The 11,761-nt window shown below is 55.3% G+C and overlaps 2 protein-coding genes across 2 annotated transcripts; one reads left to right on the top strand and one right to left on the bottom strand.

Annotated features, from left to right (window-relative positions):
- Positions 1-465: 465 nt before the first annotated feature.
- On the bottom strand, positions 466-5,256 carry Chpf (chondroitin polymerizing factor). Its single transcript, XM_038340610.1, has 4 exons — positions 4,615-5,256; positions 3,083-3,656; positions 2,424-2,603; positions 466-2,116 (listed from the first exon to the last, which is right to left on the bottom strand). Exons 1-4 carry the CDS (start codon positions 4,926-4,928, stop codon positions 860-862), a joined length of 2,325 nt encoding a protein of 774 aa, XP_038196538.1. The 5' UTR covers positions 4,929-5,256; the 3' UTR covers positions 466-859.
- On the top strand, positions 5,068-11,379 carry Tmem198 (transmembrane protein 198). The gene is made up of 5 exons (XM_038340612.1): positions 5,068-5,724; positions 6,042-6,246; positions 8,414-8,989; positions 10,159-10,361; positions 10,687-11,379. Exons 2-5 carry the CDS (start codon positions 6,081-6,083, stop codon positions 10,822-10,824), a joined length of 1,083 nt encoding a protein of 360 aa, XP_038196540.1. The 5' UTR covers positions 5,068-5,724; positions 6,042-6,080; the 3' UTR covers positions 10,825-11,379.
- The last annotated feature ends 382 nt before the right edge of the window (positions 11,380-11,761 follow it).

Below are 11,761 nucleotides of genomic sequence, written 5' to 3'. Positions count from 1 at the left end.
TGGGCTGGTTCCTCTCCCCTCTCTCCAGGCCCAGCTCCCCTCTTGGCAGGGGGAGTGGGTGGCCCAGCAGGCCTGGCCCAGCTCCCAGTTCCCCCTGTACCAGCCCCACCTCGGGTTCCCTCCATGGGGAGTGGGCAGAAGACCTTTCCGACCTTGGCTGAGCTTACCGGGAGGGGGAGTGGCCTTCTCAGTCCTTGCTCCCTAAAGACTGGTTTTATAAAGTGCAGGCAAGACTGGGAATAAAAGTCACAATGAAATTCTGTGTCTGTGTGTCTATCTGCTCGTAGGTGGGTGGTGAGCGCGCAAGCTGGCATACACTTGCTGGGGGCTGGGCATCTGTGTGACTTGGTCCCTGTAAAAGGAAATGAAGGGGCACACAGAAACAGGGCTCCTCCATCCTTTGGGTCAGTCCTCCCTACTCCCATGCCTATCTTGCCAAAACTCTGAATTACCAGTCTACACTCATTAGTCCACATGTAGCCAGTTTATTAAAGCCAGGGTTTCATCACGGATCCAGAAGGGACAAGGTGGAGATACCGTACCCCTCCTTCTCCAACAACTCATCTACAGCCCAGCCCCCCGGACAAGATCCCAGGAACTATGGCTGGCGTTAGGCATAAATACATAGAGGCCACAGCCTGAATCAGCAGCGTCAAGGGGGCAAGGAGACTGGACAAGAAAGGATGGCTCTAGGGCACCTCTCTCGGGGCTTGTCCTGAGCCCATGGGCCCACAAAGCAAAAGACAAGGGACCAGTGGGCTGCCCTAGGGTCTGAGGCTACAGCCAGCCCTGTCCAGCGAGGCTGACGTGTGGCTCCAGGTTATTGGGGAAGAAAGAGCAGGGAACAGGTGTGTGGGGCTTAGGTGCTGTTGCCCTGTTCCTGCTCAAAGAGTAGCATGGCAAGCTGGGTGCGGGAGCCCAGGCCCTCGAGCATGCTCTGGCGGCAGCGGTGGTACAGATCCTCACTCAGCCGAGCGCTACACGGCTGGGCCCGGTAGCGCTGCAGCAGGGCTGGTTCCACTGCCCGCAGCACATGCAAGCTGGAGAAGCGCAGGAACAACTCGTACACATCCAGGCTCTCCAGCAGCTCCTCCTCCTGCTCAGAGGCCGCCGCCAGCCGTCCGCGGGCTGCCACGTAGTCGGAGTTGTAAAAGCACGCCTCACTGGCAGCCTGGCGGTCAAAGTGGCCAGTATCCCGGCCCAGTTCCGGTGGCCCAGGCCCCTGGGGTGGAGCCACGGCAGGGTGGAAGGCCTGGAAGTGCATGGGAAAGAAGGCCTGCCAGCCAGAGATGGCATGCATGCGACAACGGTTCAGGAAGTCAGATGTGAGCACTGTGTCTGGCCCGGCCAGCAGGAACAGAGTGTCTAGTGGGTGCTTCTTGGAGAGCAGATCCATGAGACGCAGCGGAGAGGGGGCAGCTGTCTGCACACTGAGCCAGGGCACTCGAGCACCGGGAAAACGCCGTTCTAGCTCCGCTACGTGGGCCTTGACAGGTGCGAAGACGTCCGAATGGGCTGCCCGCTGGGCCTGGCGGGGTTCATACAGCAGCAGCAGAGTCAAGGACGCTGCATCACCGGGCTCCAGCGCTGCAGTGGCAAAAGCATCTAGGAAGCCAGAACCCAGGTCACGCTCGGCTGCAGCGAGCGGCAGCAGCACAGTGAGCCGAGACGCCTCCGTGACATAGGGCACCGGCAAGATCTCCACTCGGCTCAGGGGGCGGAGGAGCTGCACCCTTCGGGTGAGGGGCCAGCGGCCACCCTGGGGTGTCAGTGCTTCCAGCTGCAAGTCTAGTGTGTACTCCATGCCTCGAGCTGGATCGAAACGCCGGTAGCCGTTCACCAGCTGCTGCTTCTGGAGCCGCAGTGCTGGCTGGTAACGGCGGTTGAGCTCCTCTAAGGCCGTCCCCAGGACATCAGCCACGTCAGCCTGGTCAGCCCCTCGCAGTGGGCAGCGGGGTGAGCCATCGGCACAGGAGAAAGCGTACTGTTCTGTGAAGTAGTCCCAGCGCAGAACCTCAAAGCGTGAGGCTGGGCGAGATGGTGCAGGAATGCCCACTGGCCAGGCAGAAGCCCGTTCCCCATCAGCAGCCAGTCTGCTTGTATTCTGGATCTCCCACTGGGCCAGAAAAAATAGGTCATGGGCAAACAAGGGAGCCATATAGTCAGAATCCATCTAGAGGCTATGTGGACAGGCAGTGATACCCAGGGAGGACCTGCAGCCTACTGCAAACTTCTGCTCACCCAAGGGCAAGGGCCCCACACGGTCTCTCCACAGGTTGAGGCAGCTTGAAAGTTAAAAGTGGAATTTCCTGGGGGTTCCACGGAGGTCAAAGACCCGGGATTTTAGCGCTGCCTTTTCATTTCCCACGATCTCTCAGAACCTGTTCCCCTTCACCCCCCCAACCCTCAAGCCCAGACTGTACCTGCAATTCTCGAATCTCCTGGTATGTGCGGTCCAGCTCAGCCCGGGCAAACGCCTTGTGCAGCTGGTACATGTGCACAGGGTCACGCACAGGGTGGGCTGTCACGGCATGGCGGAAGCGAGGGTCCCCCTCCTGTACAGGCTCCCCAGGGTTCAGCTCCAGATAGTTGTAATATACTCCCTGGGGAAGGAAAGGGGAGGGATCCGTAAAGGGAACAGCAGAACTGTCTCCCCTGTCTCTTAGCCAGCGTCTCATCTCTTAATCCTGTGACTGGTTATGGACCTGGGAGATTTTAAGTCTGTTTTATCAGCTGATGTTGTACAACCCTAGACAGATCATTCTGGGCTCATCTGTGAAAACTGTCTCAGAGGTGTCCAGAGAACTAAATAAAATAACTGATTCTGAATACATATAATATGCACAGATCTCTACTGTTTCCTAATTGTTTCTACTGTACAGCCCTGCCTAATAACTGTTCCCATCAGCATTCACGACGATGCTTAGGCCCAGAACTAGTCATTTATCTAGGACCACTGGGATTTTCAAAAACGTTAGATTAACATGGTAACGCAGGTCTGTGTCTCTACCACCCCATAGCTCTCCTGGGGAGAGAGATGCCAACTGAGAGAAGACACTACTGGGGAGGTTGTCTTCCTTACCTCATGGTCACCAGTACAGCCCACGCCTGTGGCATCAAGGATGCACCGTCCCAACCACTCATCCGGGCGAGCACTGACGATGTCATTGCGGCAGCTTTCCAGGTGAGGGCGCAGTTGCTGTAGCAGGGTGCGAGACAGTAATACTCCAAAGCCCCCGTGGCAGTAGCGGCCTCGGGTGCTCTCTCCACCGATGAAGTCCTGGGGCCGACCAAGATAGAGATGGGTTGCCGAGGCAAGGCTGAGGTGGCCAGCTAGACGTTCCAGTCCATGCGCCTCAGTGTAGGTGGCATCAGGCACTAGGAAAAACCAGTCAAAGTCATCGCCGTGTTGCTCCAGCAGGTGGCGCAGCGCCAGGTGCAGGTGTCCGATGGGCCGCTCTTCGCCCAGTGTCACCACGACCATGCCCGATGGTGTCCGGCGGCCCCGCGCACCGGTCAGGAACACTACACGCTCCAATCGGTGTCCCAGAGTTCGGTTCACAGCCACGCCCAGTGTAGGCAACGTGGCCTGTGAGGTCAGCACTGCCACCAGCAGCCTCTGCCTGATGCCCAGCTCCGTGCTGATATACCGAGTTCTGAGAAAAAGACAGTTAACGAACAAGATAGCATACAGGCTCCGCTTGTTATTTCTTCTCTGGGCCTGTTATGCACTCATGAATAGGATAAGAGTAACATCTCTCCCAAGAGGCATGAGAATTTAAATGAAATACTGGTCTTTGCACTGGAAGATAGCAAGTTCCATGCAGGTAACAAAAAGAGATAGTAGATCTAATTCCATATTTCACAGGCTAGAACTTGTGTCCCTGAACATAATACTTAGTTTGAGCCACCTGTAAAATGGGACTGACTGTACTCTGATTGTACTTAAACAGCAAAATGCTTGGAACACAGCGCATATACTTCCTACTATATGAAGATGCTGTCATCTCCCTGAGAATGTCCTATAAATGATGGGTAGGAATTTATGGCATAGTGGTATAGAGAATGTCTTTCTTGGAGGGGCGAACTAAGACTCACTTTCCTAAGGTATAAGGTAAGTTGTACAACTGGAATTCACTGTTTACTTAGGAGAAATTACTTCAATTCGTGGGCAGAGACATTAACGTGATGAGTACATTCCTCCCTCTCCCATCTCATCCCAAAGTGGCCCTGGAAACTCATCGAGGAATGAAATACAGGTAAATTCCAGGTTCCTCCTTTTTCTTTCCCCCTCTTTAAACACTTATTATCCTCCTTAACACTAATTTCTCTAATCCTAAACAGACCACCTAAGAGCTAAGAGGATGTCTGGGGAACTATGGGTGCAGCCGGTTTAGTTCAGCTCAGATCCGGACATGATCCAGAAAAGGCTTCAAACTGGTCCCCTGACTCCCTGAAAAGCAGGGTCATAGGAAGTAATCGAGGCCCAAGGACTTCCTGGCCAGCCAGCCCCTTCCTTCCGGAGCCTGACCCGGCCTCCGGTGGCCTCTCCAGCGCGCGCGTCCGGGCTGGTACCCGGGGTGGGGGGTGGGGGCGGATGGAGCGGATCAGTACCTGACGGCCTTCTTGGCGGCCTGGCCGGGTTGTGCGGGATGGTAGGGCAAGACACGAGGCTCCCAGCTCTCACCGGCGCCTGCGCCGGCCCCGGCTCTCTCGCGCTCCGCTCCGGGCTGCACCGAGTTGGGCCGGCGCGCCGCGTTGGTGTTGCCGCGCGGCGGCAGCTCAGAGTCTCCGGGTTGGGGCGGCCCCGGGCCGCAAGGCTCCTCCACCCAGGTGACGCTGAGCAGGCTCAGGGTGAAGCCCAGGGAGATGCCCACGGCCACAGGCCCCGCGGGCCGCAGCACCGACAGCAGCAGCGACGCCCGCATGGCGTCCCGACAGCGGGCCCCCGTCCCCCGCGCAGCCCGAAGAGGCTCCGAGGGGGCGGGACCGGGGAGGGGGCGGATCCGGAGGGCCCGGGCCCAGCAGGCGGGCCCCCTCCCTCCCCGCCGAACAGAGCCAGCAGCGAAAGCCGGAACCCGGCGCTGCTCCGCTGTCCTTCCAGCTGCGCTTCGCCTCCGGGCCTCCCAGGCGGCTGCTGTCCGACGTGTCAGACGAGGGCCCCGCCCCCGAGGTGGGATCTCAGCCGTCAGCTACCGGAGAGGGAGGAGGGGGAGGAGGTTAAAGGGGAAGGACCCCCGGAAGTGCCCCCTCCTCAGTGCCGGAGAGGCAGGCGCCGGGGGCGGAGTCCCCTGCTTCCTCCGGCGTGGTTGGTTCGTCCCGAGTGACGTCAGAAGCAGCCCGCCCCTGCCTGGATGGTGCACCCTGAGTGACGTCAGGAGCAGAGGCCGGAGCTGTCCATCAGCACCAAAGGCCGCCGGCGGGCTCAGGGCATGGGGCCGCGGCTCCGGGGCAGCCCGAGCTCCTGCTCCTGCTCCTGCTTCTTTCCCTTCCCCGGGCTGGGTCCGAGACCCCGGACTGTGGGGCTGCAGTGCCAGCCGGTGTTGGAGGTGGAGCGGCGACGCCGTCGCACAGAGACCTGTCTCTCCGGCCCAGCAGCCCCCTTCACACGGCGGACTTTGCCCGGACCCCAGTCAGTAGGAACCCCTGGCGTCCCACCACCCCGGCTCCTCCGGCCCTTGAACAGCCTCTCTTGCTCGGAAGCTCAGGTCACCTCCAGCCCAGGTATATCTTGGACAATTCCAAAATGAGCCTCTCACAGATGGTGCTCGGGTTGCCTCTTTTTTTTTTTTTTCTTTTTGCCAGCAGCGCCCTACCCTCATCTGGCCCCATCTAGTCCCTCTTTCAAGTCCATCCCAACCTCCTCTAGCCAGGCACTTGTTTCCCTTTGTCTTTGCTCCCGGTTCCGGAGACGCTTCCAGCGCTGCCTGATGTGGGCACCATTCCTTTGTCCACTGTGCCCTTGCTGAATTCCCCCACTCGCGCTGTTTTCCTGGTGGAGACCCACGACTGACTCTTGACCTCAATTTCCTCTCTGTCAGGTTGACCTGGGAGGGTGACCCTCTTCCATTCCCAGCACTATGCCGGGTACTATGGAAACTCTGCGGTTCCAGCTGCTGCCCCCGGAGCCAGATGATGCCTTCTGGGGTGCACCCTGTGAACAGCCTCTGGAGCGCAGGTATCAGGCCCTGCCGGCCCTCGTCTGCATCATGTGCTGTTTGTTTGGAGTCGTCTACTGCTTCTTTGGTGAGAGCCCCCTCATTCTTCACCTGTTCCCCGCCACTGTTTCCCTGAGGTTCCTTTTCTGGTGTCTCTCAAAACATTTTCAGCCCATCCCACCCCCGTGGCAATATCTTTCTCTTATTGATCCCAGATATATTTGTAGATCATTGACTCTAGAGTCCACAGAGCACAGGTTTTAAATTAGATTCTGAGTTTAAACCTGGCTTTATATGTTAGTCACTGTGATGTAATGGGTACATTAACCTGAGTCTCAGCTTTCCCACCTGGACGAAGGCAACAATGTTTGTCTCATATAGGCACAAATTAGTAGGTACTCAAAGAATAGTAGCTATTGTAGTAAAGATGTGTTTGGATCAGAAGGCTAAGCAGACACTAAAAACACTTAGCATGGTGATTAAACATGGTCCCTTACAGCAGGGCATATTGTATGGTGGGGGCGAGACCTGGAATATTCACACTTGTGATACATATTAGTGTGGGCTGTATGGTAGTCACACACATGGAGATCGCCTACAAGGCAGATTCCCATAAGGATGGGTATTGTGAAGAGTTGTATGGGGGAGGGCGTGGTATGTCTGTAATCCCAGCATTCAGGAAGCTGAAGCAGGGGAACGGAAGCGAAAGTCTAGTATGGATTTCATGGTACAGTGATGTGTGTGTGTGTGTGTAACTGCAGGAGTTCAGTTGAACAGGTGAGTGTGGGTCCAGTTGACAGCTCTCAAGACCTTGGCGACCTTCCTTAGAGAAAAGTATACCTTTTCTCATTTCCACAAAGATATCACATGGGTCAGTGGCAGCTTAGAGTGTAAATGCCCAGTGGGTTCTTCAGAAAGTTATAGAACTTCACAGTGAAGACTGTTTTCTATGTGTAGGGACCCAAAGACAGCCTCCAAGCAGACTGTAAGTATTATAACTAGTTTGGGCAAAGTGGCTGGCAGTTTGCCCGAGTGTGGCAGACTCTATACTTTCTGTTAGAATAGTTGGAAATTTGGGGTGTGGGTCAGATGGTCTTACTTTTACATTTTTGCAGAGTGGGCAGGAGAAATGCTCCCCCACAAGAGTTTAGAATATGTAATGGCTCTTCAAAGATCTGCATCCTCTCTGCTTTGTGTGTACCTACTCCCTCTGCTTGGTTCTCTGGATAGCTTAATTCCTTATCCTCAGCTCCCACATCATCCTACCCATTTTGGATGCTCCTATCTAAACTCTGTTGCTCTCTGACTACAGAGCCTTCTGGGATCCAATACCCTCATGCTTGGGATCAAATCTCCCTTTTGTATTTATTATCTTTCTCTTTGGCTCTCCCTGCCTCTCCTTGACTCCCAATTCTGACTTCTGCCTTCCCACTGTTCAAGATCTATACTCGCTCTCTCCTTCATACACTGCTAATGGTGGAAAGTCCCTATAACCCGCTCTTCTGAAACTTCACAACCACAACTTCTCCGCATAGTCCTCTGGGATTTCCAACAGTGCTATATGGATCATAGCACCCTCCCAGTGGTTCTCTTTGATCCCTGTCACTCTGATCAGGAGAATGTTCCTCATCACTGTGGTCTCTAGTGATCCCATTTCTCTGGCCTTGGTGTTTCCCCTTGTCTTTAATAATCTTAATGATTCTCCTTCTACCTGCAAAGACCTCATCGCCCCATAACCCAGCTCTGCTATCTCTGCAACCTTCCAGAAGTGCTTTAGCTCTGAAGCCCTGTGACCATACAAGGATCTCACCTTGTATGGGATGTAAACTTATGTGACCTCATCCCTATACACATTTTTTCCTCTGACTTCCATGTTCATCTCTGACTAGCCCTCCTCAGAGGCCCTAAGGACTCATTATTGATGCCTTTGTGACTCCAATGAGTGATATCTCCTAACCATATGATTCTAAAAACCCTTATCTCCCTATTACTGATATACTCGATCCCAATGATCTTTAACTCTATCCCTCAGAGACTTCAAAGCATTATTTCAATATTCAATATCTTCCCAGTGATTCCCAGCAAACATCTACATGGTCCCCTGACCTCTAGCTCCACCACGGAGCCCTTGTGACCTCTAATTCTCTTATTATAGCACCCCTGTCTCTGATTCCCTTGTGCCTCTATATTCCCATTCTCTGACTTCCAGCCTGGAAACGCGTTCTTGGCCCATCACTGACCCTGTTCTCCTCCAGGTTACCGCTGCTTCAAGGCAGTCCTCTTCCTCACTGGGCTGCTGTTTGGCTCGGTGGTCATCTTCCTGCTGTGCTACCGAGAGCGGGTTCTGGAGACGCAGCTGAGCGCTGGGGCAAGCGCGGGCATCGCACTGGGCATCGGGCTGCTCTGCGGGCTGGTAGCCATGCTGGTGCGTAGCGTGGGCCTCTTCCTGGTGGGGCTGCTGCTCGGTCTGCTGCTCGCTGCTGCCGCCCTACTGGGCTCTGCCCCCTATTACCAGCCTGGCTCCGTATGGGGCCCACTGGGGCTGCTTCTGGGAGGCGGCCTTCTCTTTGCCCTGCTGACACTGCGCTGGCCCAGACTGCTCACCACCCTTGCCACTGCTGTGACTGGTGCTGCCCTCATCGCCACTGCCGCAGACTATTTTGCTGAACTGCTACTGCTGGGGCGCTACGTGGTGGAGCGACTGCGGGCTGCGCCTGTGCCTCCCCTCTGCTGGCGGAGCTGGGCCCTGCTGGCACTCTGGCCCCTCCTTAGCCTGATGGGCGTTCTGGTGCAGTGGAGGGTGACAACGGAGAGGGACTCCCACACAGAAGGTGAGAGGGCACAGGCTAGGGTGGGCATGGGAAGAAGGGATGGACAAAGATGGGTGGGGTGATTGGGGGATTAGTGAGAGTTGACGGAAGCTTCAGTTAGAAAGCTGACGCGACCAGGGTCTAGGAGACTAGGGCTTAATAACAACATTCACTAGAAGAGAATGCATGGACACCGGCTCTAGGTCAAGCCCGTTCCAGTCACTGGGGTGATACAGCAGAGGTGAAACGATAGAAGGATGAAGGATGTAGCTCAGTGGCAGCATGCTTGTCCGACATGCGCAGGGCTCCGAGCTTGATTCCCAGGACCACAAACGAACAAATGCTACCAGAGACGGGTTCATGCTCTTATGAGAGTACATCCAGGGCAGCTGAGAAACATACTAAACATGCAAACAAACATATAAGTTAATTCTAGTTGTGCAGAGCGATATGGAGTGATACAGAGTAATACGAAACTTTCACTTTATGGATTCCACTGTAGTTAGAGTGGCCAAGGAAGGCTGATGGTGTTGACCCTCTGCGCCGAATTTTGTTAGGACAGTGGGATGCCCGTGGAGGGCTTAGGGTAGCGGAGGAAATAGTAGGTTAATGTTGGGGAATGTAGAACACATTAGAGAAATGGTTCTCAATCTTCCTAATGCTGCGACCTTTTAATATAGTTCCTTACATTGTGGTGACTCCCAAACATAAACTTATTTTTGTTGCTACTTCATAACTGCAATTTTGCTACTGTTATGAATCATAATGTAAATAGCTGTGTTTTCCAGTGGTTTTAGGCAACTCCCATGAAAGGGTCGTTTCACCAAGTGGATTGAGATCCACAGGTTGAGAACCACTGCACTAGAGGGAGGCAAGCGGAGAAAGGAACAGTGAAGAAGCAGCTGTCCAGTTGAAAGATGGTGGCAGCTGGCCTGGGAGTCACTCAAGGCTTTAGGGTTGGCACAGCAACAACAGTTGCGGAGGGGGTGTTGCACATACAGGCCTTTGCGAGAAAAGAAAAACTGGGAAGTCCGTCTTGGAGGTGGGAAATCAGGAAAGGAAGTAACAGGGCGGAAGTGTGGGTCATAGGCAAGGGGCTGTGGAAGCCTGAAGCCCCTCGAGGGGAAGAAGGGAGAGGGCTCAGGGATGAGCTACATGAACCGGAGTCTCCTGTGCCCATCCCTCTACAGTGGTCATCAGCCGGCAGCGAAGGCGAGTGCAGCTCATGCGGATCCGGCAACAGGAAGAACGCAAGGAGAAGCGGAGGAAGAAGAGACCCCCTAGGGCTCCTCCCCGAGGTCCTCGGGCTCCTCCCCGGCCTGGTCCCCCAGACCCTGCCTATAGACGCAGGCCAGTGCCCATCAAACGCTTCAATGGAGATGTCCTCTCCCCGGTGAGGTCCCAGAGCCCCTCCAGCTCCTGGTGGGAGGTGTATGTAGACTGACTGTGCAGGACTGAATCTTCTTGGGGGACACTGGCCTTAAGGCCTATGTTTGTCCATCCATCAGAACCTCTATACCTGGGCCCTGATGGATCCAACTTGGCAGGTGTCCCTAGTACTGACACTAAGTGGATATGGTATATGGTGCCTTTTAGGGTTGTGGACTTTGTGTGGAGATGCTCTGGGTTTGTGTAGGCCAGGGGAGTGTCAGGCCTGGGTGGGACAGGGAGAGGTGGTTCTGCAGCAGGGCTCATACCTGTGCTTATTTCCCCCACAGAGTTACATCCAGAGCTTCCGGGACCGGCAGACTGGGAGCTCTCTGAGCTCCTTCATGGCCTCACCCACAGACACGGACTATGAGTATGGGTCCCGGGGCCCACTGACAACCTGCTCGGGACCCCCTGTGCGGGTGTAGTCATGTTGCCTGTCTAGACTCTGCAGTCACCAGCTCTACCAGCTTAGAGTCCTGCCAGGCCACTACTGAGGCTGCATGGCCCTGTGGTCTTTGACTATCTCTCTCCCCTCCTTGGAGAGGGTTGGCCATCCACCAGAAGGGAGGCCATGTCTCAGGCTAGGTAGGCCTGGCCTGAGGGAGAAGCTCCGGTCCAAGCTCCCGAGGGACTCGGGATGTGAGCCCCACTGGGATGTGCTCAGGGTTCTGTGTTGCCCACATATGCGTGTGTGAAGGGGGTAGGCTTTGAGGGGACACTGGGACCCTTGCCTTAGATTCCTGATTGGCAGGGCTTCTTCAGGGCTAGCCCCGCCTCCTGTCTCACTGCTGGGGTCCCATGGGCCACTCTCCTGCATGTCTGTGAGGAAGAGGCCTGCCTGCCTCCCCTATTGCTCTACCTTCCAGCCACTCATCTAAGGGTTCTTGTCATTGTCCATGGAGCTAATGACAGCACTCCTTACCCCGGTCCCCTGGCCTCTGCAAAGCAACCAGCCTGAAGAGCCATGGCAGGGGATGGGGGCAGGGAGTGTTGTTCTCGGTTGGGTTTGGGAGGAGGGTGGAGGGAGAAGGGCTTAAATGCACGGTGCATGTCTGGTGTCTGTCATGCCACCCTAGACACCTCATGCTTCTGTCCCCTCCCACCCTGTTTAACAACTTTTATAAATGTGCCAAACTATGTGGCCTCTGCCAGAAGTCTTCAGTAACTGGTACTTCCATCAATCAAGTTGGAAGCCCTGCAGCCTCGGAGCTATGTCACTGACTATAGGGGCTCCAAGCATGCCCTGCCCTCCCATGGCACACAGACAGGCGTGGGCATGAATGGTAGTATTTGTTTGTTTTTATTGTTTCGCTATCTCTGACTCCTCCCATCCACCATGCCCAGTATAAGGGTACACGCTTC

This window comes from Arvicola amphibius, chromosome 8 (genome assembly GCF_903992535.2).
Source record: "Arvicola amphibius chromosome 8, mArvAmp1.2, whole genome shotgun sequence".
Taxonomy (NCBI): domain Eukaryota; kingdom Metazoa; phylum Chordata; class Mammalia; order Rodentia; family Cricetidae; genus Arvicola; species Arvicola amphibius.
This window is presented reverse-complemented; position numbering and strand designations above follow the sequence as displayed.